The sequence below is a fragment of the Magallana gigas genome, chromosome 2, assembly GCF_963853765.1.
Source record: "Magallana gigas chromosome 2, xbMagGiga1.1, whole genome shotgun sequence".
In the NCBI taxonomy this organism is placed as follows: Eukaryota; Metazoa; Mollusca; class Bivalvia; order Ostreida; family Ostreidae; genus Magallana; species Magallana gigas.
In genome coordinates, this window is record NC_088854.1 from 2,504,965 (window position 1) to 2,527,418 (window position 22,454).

At 32.0% G+C, this 22,454-nt stretch overlaps 1 protein-coding gene and 1 long non-coding RNA gene across 2 annotated transcripts; one reads left to right on the plus strand and one right to left on the minus strand.

The window, feature by feature from the left end:
* Positions 1-3,384: 3,384 nt before the first annotated feature.
* LOC117681627 (uncharacterized) lies at positions 3,385-5,549 on the minus strand. The gene is made up of 2 exons (XR_010710610.1): positions 5,497-5,549; positions 3,385-3,592 (listed from the first exon to the last, which is right to left on the minus strand). It is a non-coding gene; the product is annotated as an uncharacterized lncRNA (long non-coding RNA).
* A 5,507-nt stretch (positions 5,550-11,056) lies between these two features.
* On the plus strand, positions 11,057-17,531 carry LOC105334911 (uncharacterized). Its single transcript, XM_011438525.4, has 5 exons — positions 11,057-11,444; positions 12,850-13,033; positions 14,496-14,596; positions 16,425-16,529; positions 17,042-17,531. Exons 1-5 carry the CDS (start codon positions 11,366-11,368, stop codon positions 17,443-17,445), a joined length of 873 nt encoding a protein of 290 aa, XP_011436827.3. The 5' UTR covers positions 11,057-11,365; the 3' UTR covers positions 17,446-17,531.
* The last annotated feature ends 4,923 nt before the right edge of the window (positions 17,532-22,454 follow it).

Consider the following 22,454-nt stretch of genomic DNA (forward strand, 5'->3'; position numbering starts at 1 on the left):
GTGGGCATGCTTTATTATGAAAGTCAGTATATGTACCATGATCATGTGGCCACCGTGCTGAATCGTCTAATCATTTACAAGAAATTTAAACTTACATTTTAAACTTATCTCTATAGCAGGTCTTTACTATTAACGTTTATAGCGTGGGTAAATAAAGAGATCTGTAGACAATTAAAGTCATAAAAGATCGAGATCATTTAAAGATCGTAAAGGTATCTGTTTCAGTTTATTGTTTGAGGTTCATTAAAAAGAAATTGCCGCATGAAATTTACACTGTACCCCGGAAATCCGCCACCCAGCGAGTAAAATCTTATGAAAAACTGTATTTTGTAAATATTTTTTAAAAAAGTAGAAATTACTTTGGTGCGGAATATGCATGTAATAATCTGCATTTAATAAGTATAAAATTCGACGATAAGTTTTCGATAAAAAGAAAAGAAAAATAATGACATGAACATTTAAATTGAAGTAATATATACGTTAAAGAAAGTGAATAGTTAACCGAATTTTTCATCATTCGAAGTGCATACTGTTTAAACGACCGTTTTTGGTACCCGACCATAACCAACAATACAGACCCCCCCCCCCCTTACCCACCGGGTGGATGGTTTTAAGTGTAGAGTTACATTCAAAATAGTATACGCAGCATCTCAAATAACTAAAGTTATTGTTTTATGTGAGGAAATAGCGCAAGAGTCACGATCAAATATTATTAAATGAATGCTTATTTTTATTCTTAAGTAACACGAATTGGTTTTATGATTTCACGGTTACAAATGTTAACTTTGTTCGGTAATTCAACAGTTTGAGAGTTTTCGGATTTTCCCGGTTAGTTGTAGTTTTTTAAAATTTTTCTTGGGGTCTTATTTTACATAATATACCGTTGTGTCAATTTTCTACAATTATGAAGAACATTCCTGGTCGGGATTTAGCAAAATTATGACAAAGTATCAGGCAATTGCAAAAAGCCGATCTTTAGCATACTACATGTAGATTGAAACAACTAATTCAAACTCATAATTTTTGGAACATAATGGAGGAAAACGTGAACAATTACAAATTCAAACTTCCAAGACCCCGCCTTTCAGTACTCTCAGTACTTTGATTTACCCAGAGAGACTGTGGCCGATCACGGTCTTTTTATTGTACTGCCTTTCATGTGATTTGGAAAAAGAGTTTAACAACACAGTCAGTTAAATAGTTTCATTTTTATGGCCACGAATGCTAGCACACACTTATCCTAGTTTATCCTTATAAAGTCATAGATGGATCTGCTCTTGTGATAATATTGCCTGTACTAGCTGTCGTGGTCAATAAAGCTGACTTTAATCTGCGTTGGTAAATTCTTATAACAAAATTAAAACATATAGAAGGCAGTGCGTTCCTTTACTTATACATGTTTACATTAAAATCCTCTCAAGTTAAGGTTTTTTAATGTTAAGATTTCATGAACGGGTGTTTAGTTCAGTTTTAAAAGTTCAGAATCAACTCTAAAATACCATGTTTTACAACATACATGTATAATACAAGGCACAAAGTAATATAAAATACATTCTAGATTCGAACAACAAAGTCTTCTATACATTCAACTCAACCAGTTATCAAAACCCCAAGCTCTGCAATTGATATTTAATGTCAAGTTTCAGAAATGATTAATAAAACTAATAAATTAGAGTGTATCCACAACTTCCTAAAAAGCTCCCATTAAAACATGCGCGCGCATCAGGAAGCCAGGTTTTATCTACCGGCTGCCAGATAATTATATGGCGGCCGCCAGATAATTATATGGCAGCCGCCAGAAAATTATGTGGCGGCCGCCAGATAATAAGTGGCGGCCGCCAGATAAAATATTTTTCCTACGTGGCACCAACGGGCTTCCGTAGATTATTGACGAAAATCAAATATATATTTTCCTGGTCGAAATTTGAGTAATCATACTTTACAAATATTTTACCTCCTTGTGGTGAAACACTCGGACAGTTACCTCACAATTGTTAATCATGAGAGAGAACATTGTCATTTTTGGATGTGACATGTAATAAGTGAATGTTAAAACTGCCACGTGAAAATCAAATTAAAAAAATACAATTTACAGATGCTAATTTATGTTTGACGACTAGTGAATATTGTATTGTATCAATCCATTAATTATATACACAAATGCGTCAACACCTAAATATTTTCAAAATATTGAAATGCAAAACAAAGATAAAATGCAAAACTAACTTAGAGATAAAATGCGCTTTAAAAACTTTCAATGACTCTTTTTCTCTGTATCAGGCGCTGGGTATCTTTTCTAAACAAGCAACAACCAAAGGGCTGAGTTTTTTGTCAACAAGATAATCTCAACTCTATAAATCTTGAATTCGGTTTCAAACTCAGTAACCTCCCAGTAAACTGATCGGTACATCTGGGCTGGTTTCAGATAGAATTCGGTGCCAAGCGGAGAACGCGTCCTGATTTTTACATCGAGTTCAGGTTTTTTTCACAACTGAATCATCGAGGCGATTTATTGGCAGTTAACCATTGGAGGCGACACTGGTATTTAAGGTTTATGTCAACGCACTGGATAAGCAATTGTAGCTGGTACTGATAGAATAATAACCTTTTATTTAATCCCACATATCTGAATGTGTTTAAGATGGGGATCAGATGAATTTATGTACCTGAGTATTCATAATATTCTAGCTAAATACTTTTATTATCAATAATCATGTAAAAATCAAATAATAATGCATGCTTATGGAAAAATACATCATCAATGCACCCAGCACTGAAGGAACTTTTTTTTAATAAAGGCGTGGCCACTTGGTTATGATCCTATCTTTTTATTGTAAATTTAATACATTTGTCGTTTTTTTTTTTTTTGTTTAACTCACTTGAGTCAGGATGGGGTCGATAAAACTTGTCTTACTTTTGTTCACGAATAACTAACGACAACAAATGTATTTTGTTTGGTAAGTTTTATAAATTACCGATTAATCTACAGATAAATGAGGAATTCAGATCCGACACCTACAGAAACTATAGATAATAAAGTTGGCACAAAAACAAATACAGGGACAAAGGCAGGGTAGAAACGTCATCATCTAGAGCTTCATTAACTATCCTTAAATGCTGCTATAAAATAAATCTGTCATAATATATTTAAAGTTTTAAATACAAAAAAAATTATTGATTTGAAATGGAAGAAAGGGTTATCAACTAAACTTTAAATGCATCTAAACATCGTGTCTGGTCACTTACATGTACCTACATAAGATGCAGTGCAACTTGTTGTCGGGAAATAGAAAGTTATCTTTTGTTGTTGCTGAAATAAATTCGTGAGAAATAAGTTTTATAAGAATTGTTTTACAAAGTTAATAACGATATTTATGAAACAAATAAAGGAAAACTTTTTTTTAATCGTAGCATCAACATAACAGCAGCAGAAAAGCGATGAATACAATGGATTAGCGAACCAGATACTGATTGTAGAGTTATTCAGTTCCTCCCTAAACTAAAGGTGTGATCAGATGACATACACAGCCAATCCCAGAGTAATGAAATGGCTGTGTCTTCTTGGACTGGATTTTGGAATTCTTATAGGGACCTGCAGACAGATGATATATCTTGTAACGATGACTTGTCAGATTGTAAATTCATTCAAATTGCGAGATAGGAAAGAGGTGTGAACCAGTGAAGTATGAAAAAATTTCTGCTAAGGTTTCATTTTCACCCATGAAAATAAATGGAAATCTGACCATTGATGACATAAAGAGTTTACATAAAAGTGTGAAGATAATAACAGATTTGAAATTATTCCGCCGTTTTTTTTAATGATGATATTTAATCCAGCCATTAGGTTTTCTGAAAAACTTCTTAGCATTGAAGTGACAAGAATGATTCCGTTTTAAATTTCAAAATATTAACTTCGAAGCTCAATCAGCGGAAAATTGCATGTAAAATGTCCTGTTCGATTTAAACTGTTTTGATGTTTACAAAGTACCCAGGGCGGAACCCTAAAAAGATAATCCCCCTTTGAATCAAATTTCATGTGTAAGATTAGAAATTCAAATTCTTTTATTACAGAGTATACATTTCCTAATACATTAAAAGTTTATCGATTTCAACTTTTCTGTACTTCTTATTTCACGGGTCATATTCTGTGTGATATTAAAAGAGTACATTAAATTTCCAAACATTGTAAATTGAATTTGATTAGCTTAAACAGAATTTTTCTCAATAATAATACAGGTTTTTGGAATTGATTTTGTCTTATTGCATTGAATACTTTTTTATATCTTCATAATTTAATACAATGTTCTATGTACAGTGACGTGTAACAATTTTAATAAAAATGAGGTTTTTGAAAAAATGAAAATTTTGAAAAATGCTTTTTCGTTTCTTTATTATAGGTCTTATTGATTTTAATTTATCTAAACTTAGACCAATCTTCATTTATAAAAAATCCACATCGATTGGTTTATGAAATATAATGTTGCAGAAACTGGTAATCACTTTTTTGAACTGCTCTCAATGATAACGTAAAACTACAAAACTACAATACTTCCTGTTTAGTATTCATTTGCCAAGATAAAACTAAGACATTAATTATGGATTCTATTTCTATGAAGTGATTAATTGATATTTTGAAATCTTTGAACATCGTTTATTAAGAATTAACTTTGGATATCAGCTAACGCCATAAAAATGGAAATATGATTACGACTTTTTTGTGGCATATTTCTGCCCCTACATGCAAGATAAATTATGTCAAAATACGTATGTCTTTAGCAAGTTACAAATCTTTTAAGAGAATTTAAATTTCATATAGGTAAAATTATTTACTTACACCCGTATTTGACATCATAGATGCTAGATACAACATAATTATAACAACATGCGACTTATTTATGTTGACATGCGACTTGATTATGTGAAAATGCAAGTTAATTATGTTAACATGCAAGATATTTATGTCAACATGCAATGATTTATGTCAACATGCAAGAAATGTATGTCAACTTGCTAGATAATTAAGTTTACATGCGACATTATTTGGTCAACATGCGGTTTAATTATGTTGAACTAACGTACAAGATATTTATGTCAACATGCAAGATAATTCTGGTTATCAGTCAAAGCAACATGCGAGAAAACGTGCATATTGACATAAATATCTTGCATGTTAACATAATTGACTTACGTGTTGATATAAATAAGTCGCATGTCGACATACTTAAATCGTATGTCAACATAAATATCTTGCATGTTTACATAATTAACTCGCATGTTGACATACTTAGTCGCATGTCGACATCAATATGTTGCATGACTTCATTATTACTCCGCTTCGCCTTCTTTGAACTTTACCGACCCCACAAATTTTTGTAAACAGTCAGAAACAAACCTAATAAGTGTTTTGTTTTGTCGAGGACCTTAAGTTTGATATGTAAACAATCAAAAGATAATATATACCAATTAAATTCATAGCTTAAATCTCTAAAGTTTTACCCTCCTCGTCATTCGTCTGTGCAAACCTGGAATCCATTGTAGGATCGTAATATACGTCACAGGCAAAGGGGGGGGGGGGGGGGGGGGTCACTCTAAATATTTTAAGGCTTAAAAATTAAAGGTATGGTTGAACGTTTATGTAAAAGATCAGCTCAAAAAATGTTACGTCCGCCATGTTTCCGAATAAATTTTCTGTATAAATGCCGTGTAAAGATATTTATATGGCAATCACGTGACGCGATTCATCCAATGACGTCGACACATTTTAGTCCGAGGCAAAACAAAATTTGCTCGCATGACAAGATAAATAATAAGTCGCATGTTATCAACATAATTAGGTATTTTATCTAAATTTAGTAATATGCCACCATATTATGTCACATCTGAATTTAGTCATAAAGAATTCGAAAGTCTTCAATATGTTCCAGGTTACCTTTCCATCATTTTTGTTGATTTTCTTAATTAATGCACATACCTGTCTGTGAAAACAGTTAAATGAATATTTGGCGATAATTCTGAGTCTTTTTCTTTCATACATTGGAGCAAAAATGCATTTCTTGACTTACTAGGATTAATCACCCTTTATTCATTCGGAAATTCTTGGGACTCCTCGCATAATTTCTCAACATTTTCACTGTCAGTATTTCCGTGTACTTCTCTGGTTTTGCAATGCAAAATCCCCGTAGAATTTTTGTTTTTGGTTGTGTTTTGAAACCTGAAGCAATAGAGGACCAATACAAAACTGAAAAACTGGACCTTTCGTCCTGGTGAATAAATGTATTTTAGGCACAAATGTATTTATTTTAATCGAAATGTTGAGCAATAAGTGGTGGGAGCAGAAACTTGGGACAGGATATGATGCTAAATCTTGCTTGAAGTCCCATTTAGTATTTCTAATAGATATAAAATGGTATGTTAGCATACCACTCAGAACCTATCACTTATCATACTAAGTCAGAGATCAGATTTTAAAAAAAGAATATAAAACTTGTTTTTAAGAGTATCTTGATTCATAAACTGTTCAAATAATCATTAACATCATTTGCAGTGAAACAAGACCAGTATGAGATTTTCCCAAAACCAAATGATGGATAATATATTACCAATTTTATATAACAATTATGACCATGGCCCAAATTAAACTGAATCGTTAATCTTTTTTTTAACCTTGACTTTTAAATCGACATGGGTGGTACGATAAAACGTGAATCCATACACCGAGATCCGGCTCTTCCATTGAGAGTGATTTATTTACATCCATATAAAAGTCATAAACATCCCCTTTGTTAAGTCAGTATCGCTTTAATAAGCATAAGAATACAGACTTTATATCGCTGTGGAACAGCAATCAACAAATAAGAAGTGTATAAAGTACGAATTTTGATATTGAGAAGTGTTAGATCAATTATCGTTGATATATGAATAATGCTTTTTATATCTTTTCAGCATTGCCATAACGAGAATCAAAGTAGAAAATAGACAAAACTTTTACGATTTTTTACATCATTTGAAGTGATGACAAAAACATTTCTAGCGACTACAAGCATATACATTCTGTAATTTATTTTATTTTTAAAAATCAATATTTCATAAATGTTACTTTTTGTCATTGTGACCATACAGCAACAGACTAATAAGATTATACAAGATAAACACTTCGCTGACTTGACCGAATGACATAGTTTGTTTCTGAGTGACATATGCCTGACATTTAGTCACCTTTACAGACACATAGTAATATTTAGTTAACCAAAAGGCATATCATTAGTTTGTTAATGTTAATGTTTGTTAATGAGAAATTACATACGTAGATAAATGTTTGCCATGACCATTTGCAGTTAGCTTCTGACTAGATCCAGTATCTCAATTCTAAAAGCATGACTAATCGAGCACACGGTATAGAGAGATATTAATATAATATTAAATTTAGCCATTCATGACACGCCCAATGCTTCTGGCTTCCATTCATAAACCGAGGGACCAACCAAGGGCAAGGTCACCCCAAAATGTTTACTACGTCTGATATCACTTAATAATGATGGGTTTTCAATTAGCATAATAAAAGTTTATCAGTGTCAGATCTCTTAACTTTATATCGGCTCACATTGGTGACACCAGAAGGCTGGCTACGTATTAGACATCTCGGCTTTTGCGGGGAGATTATCCGCCTCAATGTTATCTGTTTAGCTGAATATCAATGTGTCCGAGAAAGGCTTTTTAGTCTCCTACGATTTCCTGCCAGCCCTCTGTTCCTGGGACTCCACTATGTAAATGAACAGATTTTGCATTTTAATGTTAGTTTTATCTCCCTTATCGTGTTTTACGTACACACATTTTGAGATATTATTTGTTAGTAAAATTACCTTCGTCTGTCGTCACTTCGCTAACCGAGTTTTGTCCATTCAGATACCGCCAGCGGTGCAGAAAGAATACGTTTTTGATTTTGCCTGAGTAATCTTTTTATGTCGTTTGCGTGAGAAGTTACCATTGTATCAGAGCGCCATTGCTTCCTTTACCTCTTTTGCATCGTCTTGCATGCTTTCACTTTATTAAGTAAGGTCCTTTTCGTACTTTTGGAACCTTTGCAAGGTAGTTTTCCTTTAAATTCATCCAGTTAGTTGTCTCTTTCTGCTTTGATAACGCTGTTTTTGGTAGTTGATTTTAATCAACTCTCCTATGCAGTTACTCAGACAAACCGAAAGTGAAACAGTGTTTGGACCTCAGCACAAATCATTGCTGCTGACAAGAACTAGTTCTTGAAAATAATTGATAAATCCGAGGTAATGTATGCTAAAGCATTGTTTTTCAAGGAAATTTATTTATAAATACCCTGAAAATAGTCAGTTTGAAATGGTACGAACAATTTAAATATTTTTTGTAGTCGTATGTATTCCTACGCCAGAGTTCAATATCGTCTCGTTATCGGCTGTCTCCGTAAATCCTTGTCGGAGATTTACGGTGTTAGCCGAGCGTTTGGTTGAACGAGACTAGAGTTCAATATTGCTTGGATCCATACAATATTCGAGAAATATTTCTATTACTGATACATAGTTTGATTGAATTAATTTTTATCTTTTAATATTATTTAACATGATTCATATGGGGGTTTCTCGACATTCTTGTCGAAAAAGTCCAAAAATATATATTATAAATATGTGCGTAATTCAAATTCGAAAGAAACTACATGTACTTGTCATGAAAAAGAACATATCATTGATTTCAAAATAAATAAACATCGACAAAATCAACTCCCGTCAGTTCTTCAGTACTCTGATTAGTCTTGTGACAAACTGTCTCTGGGTCACCGTTTTGCATGCTTTCACAATATTAAGTAAGGTCCTTTTCGTACTTTTGGAACCTTTGCAAGGTAGTTTTCCTTTAAATTCATCCAGTTAGTTGTCACTCTCTTCTTTGATAACGCTGTTTATAGCCTTGTGACAAACTGTCTCTAGGCCATAAAAACTCAATGGGACCAGAGCAAACGTGTTTATATAGAAAACCGAGAACTCTCCGTTATACCGGTACCTATACGTACAATTTAACCTTTTACTGTTTTACTGTAACTACATACTTTAAACAAATCTGTTACAGTTATATCCTGTTCCGAAATACAATACATACAAATATCCTGATAAGTAATACATTATTAATATCATTACATTGGACCTGATGATATTCCAGTACATCTATATTACATTGTACACTATTGTAAAGTGTCTGAGCAGCTATCAATATATAATAAAAGACGATTCCAATACGACTGACATTATGTACAAAATTGTATAATTATGACAAAATCTATTTGTATCATTTAGTCAACTGAATGTTTACCAAAAGGTCTAAAAGGGTATCTAAATGGATGATGTATGCCGTTTGATAACCCTCAAGTTAAGTTTGTATTTTCTCCTTTGTCTTATTATTGCAGCAACGGAAATATCACGTGTATGCATGTTAAGAAAATTTAAAAAAACAATTTTAAAAAATCGACAAGATATGGTTAAATAAATGTATATTTCAATTAAATTCATTGTCTTTTTTAGTTTTATTGACTTTTTTTATTTCAGTCTTAAAAAAAATTAACCTCTCGCTAAGAACAGCAGTTCGCTATGTTTAAATACAAGGTTGAACGTCGATAAATTTTATCGCAATTCATCATGAGCTATTTAAAACAGGCAAACTATTAAATGATGTGATGTTTTATAGGTACTGATTCTCATCTGCATTTTCAGTGGTATAATTGTAATACGTGCCTCAAAATAAATGCTTTTATCTTATTTATTGCCAACAGATATGCCCAAATATAGGCCAAATGTGGTAATAACTTCACAGATACACTCTGTATATATCGATGATTCACTTTTAGACCTTTAAGCCCAAACAGTACGAAATTCGCTTTTACGTCATAAAATCACGAGAATTTCATAATATCAGTCCAACCGACTCTTGTGTACCAGTTGTGAATTACAAATTTATGATAATTATTTTCTCTAGAGTAAAGATTCCTAATTCATGTCCATGTTCCTCATCATGACCTATTCATGTATTGAACATTAAAGCTTCAGTAAAACTAGAAAATGTTGGAGATGTGTTAAAAGAATAAAAGATCTAGATCAATGCAATGCACTTGCCGATGGTTACCACGTTTTTGTGTATTCCAATGTAACTCGACAAAAAAAATCACGTGTTGTATGATATGAAGCGTTTTATTGAGGAGTAAATCAAACCTCCATTGTTGATCAGTGTAAAGTACACGTCACTCCTCTCTCTATAGGGTTACTTGCACCCTCCGATCCAATCTTACTCTATCTAAATGCTGGTTTGAAATTGAAAAGAGTACAAAATCGTTGAATTAGACCTATTCGCTACACATACATAATATAGGGTTAACGATTCATTTAATATCTTAAATGGGGCACGCTTTACCCGGTAATCCAATGTGTTTAATGGTTATAGGTACATTAAACGTGGAACCAATATCAGAATCATTTCCATTTATTATTTTTATTATCAAATTAAAGAAATTATATCTTTCAGGGAAAGCTCGAGAACAGCATATCTTTATATGAATCTGCATTATTTATTTTTTTCCATTTCTACCGATTATTTAATTTTATATCGTATAATTCAATAATCATGATATTCTATATTATTTTTGGCTACTACTGAACAGCTTACTAATTATGAATTTTTCTTAGGCTAGGAAACTTACCGTAACTGATGGTTCATGTTTTGAATAACTTTTACATAATTCAATTTTATTTCTTACATTTCAATGCTGGTAATTCTTATCAAAGTAGTTGGCAAAAATGAAATAAACTGAATAAACAACTATAATTATCTATTCTTATGTTGTAACAAATAACATTTTAAATAAAGTATTGCAAAAGCCAAACATCTATATAAATATTGGTAGATATGTCATAAGCCTCTGCATTCATTGTTCTTTTATACCTATCATAAAGGGCGGGATTAAAGTTTTGCCACGGGTGTTGAATAATTGACAAGTGAAATTGATGTGCATGGTTATTTAATAAGGGTTCTTTAACTTCATATTCAGGTTCTTCTTTCCCATCCGACACGCTCACGATAGCGCGCTTTCAATCGCGAAATAAAAACATTTTACAGAGAAATATGAAACTGGGTCTGGTTTGAGGAACTGAAGATTCCGGCAGACCGAAGACTTGTGCACGGTTACATATGAGAAGTGATGCGTTAAATGGGCAGAAATCTATTTAAGATGGAAATTATAACCAGTTCAAGTCATTCCCAACCGTAGCATGAAAGGACTCAGAGAAGGCCTTGTGAAGGCGTGATGAAATCTAAGTAGTCATTTACGGTATCACTCCGGACCATTAACACTGCTCACATAATGAATTTGTCTGTAAAACTGTGTAATTCTTGGATGTTTTATATCTTTATTTGGATATGCATTCACATTTTAAATACGGGTAAGAGTATATAGGGTTATATTTCACTTTTCTTTACAAAGTTTAACTGATAAACAGAAAAGTCTTGTTTAACTGATTTGGGTTTATGATTACTGGGTAGAATTACTAGAAGGTGTTAATAATTAGAAATGTGAAAAAGACTGCATTTAACCATAAAGTGTCAATCGAAAAGCAAGTGTTAACATATTGCAGGTGTTCCATTATAAAATTGAATAAGATAATAAAGCCCATGTTACTTGATATACCTAGGCTTTTGACCGGTCACGGACTTAATCGTTTTTTGACTTCAGGTTTATTGTTGTATGGAAAAGGAAAAAAAAACTTTCACACATCTGCTATAGCTATGTCAAATTGTTTATTACAAGGTTTTTTTCAATTGAAATACAATCAAAAGTTGATTTAAAAGATATGAAGACTTGATACGATACCGACATTGCAAAAAAAGAATACTTTTTCTAAAATCTGTTTTTTGCTGGTTTGTTTATAATGTTAGGTTATTGTCAATCATGATTAGGCTACTGGTCTTGTATGAATTAAAGTGTTTTTGTTGCCAAACGAATTTCATGTCAATATTTTGGATGGAATACAAACGTGTTAACTTCAGCTTAAAACTTTGATGACTTTTGTTTCAAGAAGCAACATTTTAGCAAGATAGCTTTTCCATGAAGTGTTCATCGATGTTTGGCACAACTAATTCTTTTCTATTAACAAGTGTCTCACTCACACTTTGTTGCCTATGTCCAAGGTTTAAGGTATTACAACCTTATTTCCTGGTCCTTACCGACTTTCTTATTACATTAGATGATATCATATGGATATTAGGTGAAATTCAATCTGTTCGGAGCAGAAACCATCACTTGACAATATATATATAGAAGTTGTTAATGTAAAGCACAAAGAACCTCTACATAAATTACCTCTTATCGTGTCCCCTATCTGCAATAGACCCAGATTTAGAAGAGAACGACAACAGGGTGTCTCCGGGCCCTCTGGTCCTGTATAATCACCTGGAGCCGGGGTACTCATTTCTATACGTGTTTTAGGCAAAACGCACGTGTATGTAACATTTGCATTTGATACTTCATACTTATATGAAAGATGAGTTACGATGAATTACTTTTAAGGTTTTTAAAATTAAACTAAAATGTAGCAGCTGTTTATGGAAATACATAAAATAAATACGGGACTCCTTATCGATTGTAATAAAATATTAGATTCAATACATTGAGAAAAATCAATATTGCAGAAAGTTTTTATATTTTAAGGTAAATGTATCTTGCTTCCTATGAATAACATTCTGATCAAGAAAATCAGGCTTAAATTTTATTCAGTCAGTTCTTTAATGGTATGAACAATGCTTATTTAAATGCACTAATCCTTTATTCAATTTATTTCAAATTTGCAGAGAGCAGTTGTTTATTTCCCACTACTTGGAAAGATAAAACGTTCAAAGATTCTTCGAGTGGATCGGTCACAGAAAACATACATTTCTACGGTGGATTTGTTAGATGGCCATTCACAGTTTATGGAACAAATATAGATATGTGGAATTGTCATGACAGCAACGAAAATGAAATTGTTATCAAAGGGTAATGATTTATAATTACTTAAACAGTACACAATCTTTTTAAATATGTTAAATCATTCTTATTTTATACCTCTTAAACTCAGTGTCTTTAATATATTGTTTAGTTTTCAAGATGTACATACTTATACTTATTTTTGTAGTCTCAAACGTCTTGTTTAAACAATCATTATTTAGACCATTCTTTGGTTTCTTTTAATATCGGTTTTGTTGCCTAGATTTTCATAAGTAACAGAAAATATTCTTCATGTCAAAAAGGCAAAGATTTTAGCATATGAAATTGAATCAAAAACTACTTATATTACTGTGGAATCATCGTCGTTCATGGGGGATCAATGTTCGTGATTTTGTGGGTAACCCTTGTCCACGAATTTCCATTCCCACCGACAAATATACATACAAGCACTTTTAAAATATGTATTAAGTTATTAGAACTTGCAACCAACGAAATTACGTCCAGACGAACAAGGAAAATTTTGGCTATCCACGAACATTGACCCCAATAAATACAAACGATACAACAGTAAAAACTATTATTATGTGAATTAGGCGTTATACATTCCAAAACACAATGTGTTTTAGAGATATAATCTAACATTATTCAAAATCTTTATACGAACAAACAAGCATAGTGATCGCATTAAACTTTCAGGCCATCTTAACACCATTTTGGTTATCTTGGAAGAGAATTTTATATTGTTTGATAAACTTGAACTAAATTATATGAAGCATTGCAGATTGCGATAACAGTGATTTATTTTTTGGTCAAAAAGTACTTGTTATATAATTTCTCTGATGTGGAACTTTTTACAAAATTAATTCAACGAAATAATCAATTTCAAAATACCAGTATGTTGAGCTCATGAGGATAATAATTATTTTCTCGGCAGTTCCTCAGCCCTTATTATTGGTTCAAGCACTAATTTACTTAGAGTTTTCTTTACATCGCATATCAAATTTACAAATGGAAAAAAAATATGATGAAAACAAAAGTAAAAAGTTTTATTTTACAAAAGGGCATTTTAAAACAAAATAGTGATATGTTGTACTACTAGACACTATAAGATTTTACGAAATCGTATAATCAGTGTTAACATATGTATACTCAGAATTGTTTAATATCAATGTTTATGGTATTATTAATACAGTGCCTATATTATGTACAAACACATTTTGTGTTACAGTCGATACTAAAGTCAATAAGTAATGTTTCAAATAATATTGAAATGGTCCCATTGGAAATAAGCTTTCGAGCGTTCATTGGTTTTTCTGGTATCATATTTATGATTTTTAAACACCATTGTTTGAAAATATAACCATCTGATATTGAAACATAGTATGTACAATGTGTATGTTTATATGTATGATGACAAGATACCAAATAGATCTATCTATAAATTTATCAATCTATAAAGCAAGCAACTAAAAATGGACAATGAGTTTTAAATAGAATCCTCTCTTTGCAGGTCTATTACTGTCACCCACAATTCACAAACACTGCACGCCTACCGGTGTTTGCTATACACAGACACGCCCAATAGCCTGTTCTACTATTTCCCGGCCAGAGGTGGGTCAAAGAATAATTCAACAGACATATCTTAGAAACTATAACGAATATTATAAGAAATGTTGTACTTTTCCAACGAAACACAGTTTTTTCTAGTGTCTCTTTTGCATCATTTTCGTAATAAAAATAAAAGATTTGATTAAAGGTTTTTCTGATTTCGATAGTTTAATTTCAGTTTGAAACAACATCTGTTTTTAGAGTAAGAATCAATTGTAATTTACAAAAGCTCACGATGACAAATAAAACTGTTGTTGGCATCAAAAAGAAAATACAGGGTTTTTTATTTTTAGGTTTCTACTGTACAAAATCTAATAAACTAATATAATAAACAAATGTTATTCGAACGTTCTTTGTTATCAAGATGTTATAATTAATTTTTGTACAGACTGCCATTATCTCGAATTCGACTTAATAACTATGATTGTTGCAATATCGATGACAACCAAATTTTTCAGATTTTCTCAAACGGGAAATTTAATTTGTACAAAACAACGGCAATCTAGAAATAATCCTTTAAGAGGTCTGAACGGTAGAGAAAACTTTTCAATTTTATAAGCTAAATTTTATTGGGTTTCACCTAGTATTAATAGTTTAAAGCTTAACTTTTAGATATATCTGATGGCTAGTTGATCAACCAACCTCTTTACTTAATTTTTTTAAGTAATTTATTAAAGTAAAGAAGTATAAAGGGAACAATATCTTGTAATGAAAAGAATACTTTTTTGAATCAGGAAAACCGAAATATGTGGGTTTATTTGGGGGTTAAAGTATTTTATTACTGTTGTTACATGACATTCTTTAAAATTTAGCTCACATTTTTAAATACATTCCATATTTTTGTTAGCGTTTTTCTAATATCATTTTGGCATCTAAACTTTAAATGTAGTCTAGTTTTAAGCGAAATAAACAACTCGCATTTTTTAACCATATAAGCAAAGCTTGGGTGATGTCTTTGTTTACATAGAGGTATGTTGGCAATAGCTTTGTTTATACAATATCTAAGTTTGTTTACATGCCAATCATGAATACAAATAAAATGCCTTATTTCATTTTGTTATGAATATCGTATTTATATGTGTACACCAACATGGCAGTAACACGAGTTCTAGAAATACGCGCTCTATGTTTCAGTTAAAACTGGATAGCTTACATTAGCATACACATTTTGAAATATCGTTGAGTTTACTCATAACAAAAGGAAAAACAAACCTTAGCTTGAATTTTGCTCAAATTGTGATCACGCTCCTCTAAAGGAAGTACAACTTAGAAAAGCTCTATCACCACCTGCATTATTCACAGTGGATTCACTTTGCTTCTTCATTGTCTCTTCCCCTGACATTTCAACATCACGAGTAAAAGAAACAGGATTAATATGATTTCTAGTATATTTGATCCGTTTAAACAAGACCTTGGACTTTCTGTGGGATATAACTATTTACTTTGCTCATCCAAACAAACTGTCAAATATTGACCCCTGATAGTGCCAAGAACAGAATTAACGCTATTTCAAATGAAATAAACAGCCCTGGATGAAGTCGGACAAGTGTATTGCGTTTGATGTATTCATATCTATTAGCCAATGACTGGACAGATAACCATGAGTAGACCCGCCTTCCTCAAATCGGAGTTTGTCACGTACTCTCAAAAGTCTAAGCTCTTGTTAAAACGAGTCTATTTACCAAAGGGGTAGTGTGTTCTTCTTGATAATATCATATCACTCCATGTTTATATTTTTCAATCTTTATGCATAAGATCCTAACTTTGCTTTCTCCACGTACCCTCTGTTGTAATTTGCTCTGGGACTCCAGTTTACAGCTTGTTGTTGTAGATGTGGCGGACGGAAGCAGAGTCATCCTGTCAACAAGTCCATCTCTGTCTATTTGTGACGTGTGTTCCTCAATAGAACCAGAGCTACACACCATGTCTTTACTGGGTAAGCGTAATCCTATAATTGATAATAAAGACAACCTTATATTAGTAATAGCTCTTAGTACTAACGGCAATAATGAACTTTAATTTTGAAAGTTTCCTTTCTTATTCATTTTTCTTTTGTTATTCGAAATGTAATTCACTTTTTAAACATTTGATCTTGTCTTGATATAAAAAGTAAAGAGATTTTCTATTTAAGCACATAGGTATGTCAAAATTAGTGTCCCGTAAATGCAAGTGTTATTGATTTAAACACTATACCAGTGTTTATAAGATTAAAACATGAATATTATATCTAACACAAACACAAAAGAAAACGGTAAGAAATATATAAAATCCCTGAATGTTAAACTTAATTGTAGCTTATATTACAACAAATCCGAATGTTGCAATGAGAAAATGTTGTTATTAGACGATGATATCACGAGACAGTTATTTAATGTTTGGAAATTGTTGGAACATTTAAGTTCCGTGGAATTAAATGATATTTCTATCTTTTTTTTTATCTTTTCTTAGCGAGTTGTGATTGTACACCACCTTGCTCTGATTTAACAACTACGGGGACATGTTCTCAGACTGTGGATTTATCTAACGTTCAGTGTACACTGTCAGTAACAACAACAACAACATCAGCGACAACAACAACAACTGTGTCATCAAACATTCCAACAACGGCGGGGCCAGCCACGCCGGTTGTATCAACTGCTTCACCGAGTAGTTCGAACACTTCTAACACGACCTCCAAGAATTCTGAGGACGTGTTCACGGTGGAGGTGATAGTGATTCTGTGTGCTAGTCTTCTTGTGTTGTGTCTAATTCTTGTTACATCGACTGTAGCCATTGTCATATATAACAGAAACGAACAGTTAAGGAGACAGTTTCTGAAAGTCCGGAAGGTTCGGCCGGCGGAGACCGCGTAGAGGTGAAAATCAGCATTGAATTCATTATGTCCTTGACTCTCTGTACTTTTGTGATGGGTTTTAATAAAGCATTCTATTTATATTCACCATTTTTACCTCTTGCTTTGAAAACTTTAAATAAAGAACTTATAAAAGGTGTGAACTTAAGATATAAAGGTCTATTAGTAGAGCACATCCTATTGTAAATTGCTATATCTCGCAACATATAGTCACCAAATTGGATTTTTCTACCGTCACTCTTCTAGAGAGACCGCGCTATTCCACAACCATATCGCTTTCATAACACACGTCTTTTTCAATACTCGCTTGTTACATAACAACCATATCAATTTCGGTTGTATTTAAAGAATATTTTATGCTCGAATACAAACCCCGTGAGGTTGTCATATCAGGTTTTCAAATTAAGGCAGATCGATTACATCATGATTGTTTTTTTAATGTTATGTTTAATGAATTGGCACAATCTACGTTATAAAGAATATTAATTCAGAGAGGACCTAACAAAATTATACATCCCGTGATATGGCAAAATTATTCTCCCGTTCACTCATAAAAACATTATAAACCCACTACAACTCAGAATGATCATAATATAAATGTTAATAGCGGCGACCACACAAACAGGGCTCCTTCTTTTGAAAGGTTCATTCATAAATGATATCAGCTACTTGATATGGGCAATAACTGCAGGAAATTGCAAATGTTCTTAACTTCTGAATTTATTAATAATAAAACAGTTATATCAATAAGAAGGATTAGGAGCACATCAATGTCTCCTGATTTATAGATTATCGGATCGTCGATAAATGAAATTTCATCTTAATGCTTAATATCACAAATCAACAGCCTTTGTCAGATTTTTGTAACAAGAAGGAGACTAAGCTCCAATGTCATGACGGCCTCTCATTTTGAAAACGAGACGATTATATATATAGTTTTGGTTCCTATTTTACGGTCCTTGAATTAGCATTTCACGCCTCTCACAGCATATCGGCAGCATAAAATCTTTATCGAGTATAATTCAAAAATCTACTGTGAAAAAATGTTAATACATAATTTGCTAAATAGGATTTTTCCTTTTCCTAACTGCTAACAGCACACAAATCTAAATTGTTTTAGGTATTATATTCTATATTAAATGAGGTTCATTAGATAGTAAGAGACCAGAAGATGTAATCCATGAGAAAGGTATAGAAGGTGTTTGAATTATATATATTTATGTTTAGAATAAACAGAAAAAATGGATTTTTTTACAATGCAAGGTGTGACATAAATCAGGCCTTTTACGACCGAATTAGTCAATCCAGCAGTAAATAACAGAAGAGAGATTAGCACATAGTATATATAATACAATAAACAGTATTACAGATAGAAACAGTTAGCAATTTAAACTATAAAAACAAGAAATTTGATCCTTTAATTATGATATAATAATAATAAAAATACTAATGGAATGAAAAAAACAAACCAAAGATAAGAGGGTGATAGCCAACCATTTTTTTAGTTTTCTGATGGAAGCTACTTTATTTTTTACAACATATAATAAAAATTATATCAATTTGTAATAAAATCATAAATGGCTATTTTATAGGCTGAAAAATGTTCTTTTTTTAAGGTTGATGAAAATTTGTTTATAAAACTCTATCACAAAGGAAAGATATTAGGGTAATTCATCAACTTGCACAATGATTCATGTATCTCTCGATAGTTGAACTTTCGCTGGATAGAAAATTTTAAATGATTTTTTACACAAACTTATGCGTTGGATATTTTAATTATTCAAATGAGCAAATTAACAGTAGTTATACAAATAAAAACTTATCATTAAACTGATGTCAAACCTTTTATTCTTAATGCATGTAAAAGGCAGAATAGCTCATGGCCATTTATAACATAAAGACACTTTTTGATAACGTATGAGTACCAAAATCAGTGAAAGTGAAAGAAGCAAGCATTCCTTCTATTTTTGTTTTTCTAAACTAACGACAGCGAGTCTCATATTTTCGAATCGAACTATCAAATGATAGTTAGTCCTACAAATTCTTTTTGGTAAATAACATCGATTAAAAAATGTTTGTTATACATATCTCCTGTACTTTTATATTTATTGAATATCGCCAAGTAGGTGCAGAATATCACGACATGGCAATATAAAGAACTTCATAATGTTTTGAAAGAAAGCAGTCACATTAACATTGTGACATCCAAACGATATGGCAGCATTTATTGATCATTCTTTTTTAATATAACCAGGTCTAATTCTCTTTGTTATTAAAAGTTGTCAAGAAACACTTATTGATACACGACCTCTGGCGATTTCTTAAATTACACAACCGACGTAAGAGCATTAGCTTGTCATATCATGCAACATTCCTACCATAGTTTAAACATAAGAGTGTATAAAAATTAAAATCAGTTCTGGATTTCCCTGTCAGTTACCGTCCACCCTGTTGACTTTACAAAAGAAAGTTCAAGTCATAATTTGAATGGACCCCACAGCATTTATAAAGTTAGCCATGTCATGGAACCCGTTAAAGGGTTTTTCTAATATGGAAAAGGAAATGTGATATTTGCACTTGAAGCGAAAGACACCAGCTAAAATAACAAAAAGGAACGATTAATTCCCTAAAACTTTAACCAACAAAAAGTAGTACAGTTGTAGATCCACATAAACATGTCTATCCCAATGTAGGGCAATCATGCTCTTTGCTGATGCATATGTTGTTTAGAACGTTTCTTACAGGGCATTCGGTGTAATGGTCTCCAAGAAGATATTTCTTTTTACAGGTGAGCGTCGTCTTGAAATCTAAGTACGTCTGTTGGATTCAGGGAGGATTAACGATGATTAGTCCAAACCGTACCATGAAAACTCTATTGATTTGAAACTTTAATCTTTTTTAATTTAGCGTGCTAACAGGTTATATGAGAGCAGTTGTACGTAGAGCTTCGTCACTGAAATAACACGTACAAATATAATTAATATCTAAGTTATATTTATTGTGATTTATAAAACTATTGACGAAGAAAGAAAATAGTTGTTAGCATGATTATTTATCAATAAATTATTGATTGAAACATATTATTTCTAAAATTACGATAACAGTTGTGTTTTGTAAGTCGGTGCTGTTGAGTGTATGAATTCATTTACAGCTCAAACCGTTATACATGTGATTTAAATAGCACAGGGGATGACAGGGAAAACACAGTTGATGACAGCTCCATACAGGGGGTGACAGGGGCTTACAGTGGCAGACAGGGGAACACATGGTGTACAGGGGCTGTGTACAGAGGCTGACAGGAGGTGCGCAGGGAAAACACAGGGGGTGACAGTGAAAAACAGGGGATTTTCATACGGGCAGGGTTTTTTTTTTGAGCCAGTAGTGAGAAATCAATGCTCTATTTACAAAATAAAATGTGTTTCTTTCTTAATTAGATGTATAAAACATTTTCTAATACACAGAATGAAGCTCTGCTATTCAGTCAACTGAATGTTAACTGAAAGGTCTTAAAATGTGACTGCTATTTGGTACCTTTCATTCCTATTGCAGTGGACTGAGTGGCTGAGTTTCAACCTTTAATATATATTTTCAACAACATTATATTATCAATACTAATATAAAGCTTGTTTATGATCACATTGTTACTTTAGTTTAGACCAATTTCAAGTCAACAAGTGTTTCAACAAACAATGTGCATGGATATTAAAATCCATAATTTTTTAAAGCTTTTGTAGAAAAAACGTAAAAAATGCATTAGAATATTGTTGTTTTTAGTTCAGTCCTTATGCTGAGGTCAATGTTTGTTGCTTCTGTCCGGATAAGCCCTTTACTTTCTGACATGCCTCTATTAAGTTCTCAAGTGTCCTCGCTTTTTGTATGGCCTTTTGCATTTTTCTTGTTTTATCGAATTTGTTGACCATAGTTTAAAATTAACAGATGAAACGTAAAAAAATGAAATGTTATGAGATTTATTAGAAGTATACCGGTGAACCAATAAATTCTGGTGCAGAACATGCGTAACATGATTGAAAGCAGGAGTCACAGAGTTTATTGACACAAACAACTGAAGTGAGATCCAAAGAAGTACTTCCAAAAAAATTAACCTTGGGTTTTGATTTTTTTTTTTTGGTGACATGGTTACAGATTTTACATCTTTGTCAGGCAACTTCGTATGGCTTTAATGCTTCTTTGCATTTTTCTTTAAAAAAAGATTCACTCATGAAAAAAAAGCCGAAGCAATAGAAAAAAGCAGATATATAAGATAAACTTAAAATACAACACGTAATCAAAATTTATGTAAAGCATGTAATCAACATTTTAAAAATTCAACCGTTATTTATTTTTTCAAAACACGAGATAAATAGTTTACATTTAAGGTCAAGATCTAGTAAATGAAAGGTGCCTATAGGTTTATGAAATTCAAAATATAAATTCTTTTAATGATGCTTCATAACAATATGTTTGTTTCATTGGGTGTACCGGGCTTATATTTTTGGTAAACACAATAAAAAATCATGTTATAAAAATCATTTTCTATGAAATATGAAGGAAAAGATTCATCAAATCAATGATGACGTCATAATGGTTCTAGCACCAAAAAGACAGTCTGGAATCATTTACTAGATCTTGACCTTAAAAAGATTGCAGTGGCTTTTAAAATCAAAAACAAAAATGACAGTAATTTATATACCCTGTTACACAGTAATATAAAATCAGTGCCTTTGATTTTAGCATAGGCTTTAGGAGGCTTTTCATGATGAATTGCATTACGAAGCGACGAATTTGTCTTTTTTCAAAACAGATTTATTTAATCCAAACTTGAATATCGATCACTTCCTCTTTTTAGATTTGTTTTTTTTTATAAAAACGTTAATAACTTCTAAAACTCTCTAGTTTTAAAGTATTGTTTCATGATGTTCTTTCCAATCGTTGACTCTAGATACTATTTTTTTTTGACGAAATATAACAAAATCAAACAAAGACGATAAACACCCCTTGCAGTTGATTGAT

Coding starts and splice junctions, on each gene's coding strand:
- LOC105334911 (XM_011438525.4), top strand. CDS start 11,366: ATGAATTTGTCTGTAAAACTGTGTAATTCTTGGATGTTTTATATCTTT. Junction 11,445..12,849: donor CATTCACATTTTAAATACGG/GTAAGAGTATAT, acceptor TCAAATTTGCAG/AGAGCAGTTGTTTATTTCCC. Junction 16,530..17,041: donor ACACACCATGTCTTTACTGG/GTAAGCGTAATC, acceptor ATCTTTTCTTAG/CGAGTTGTGATTGTACACCA.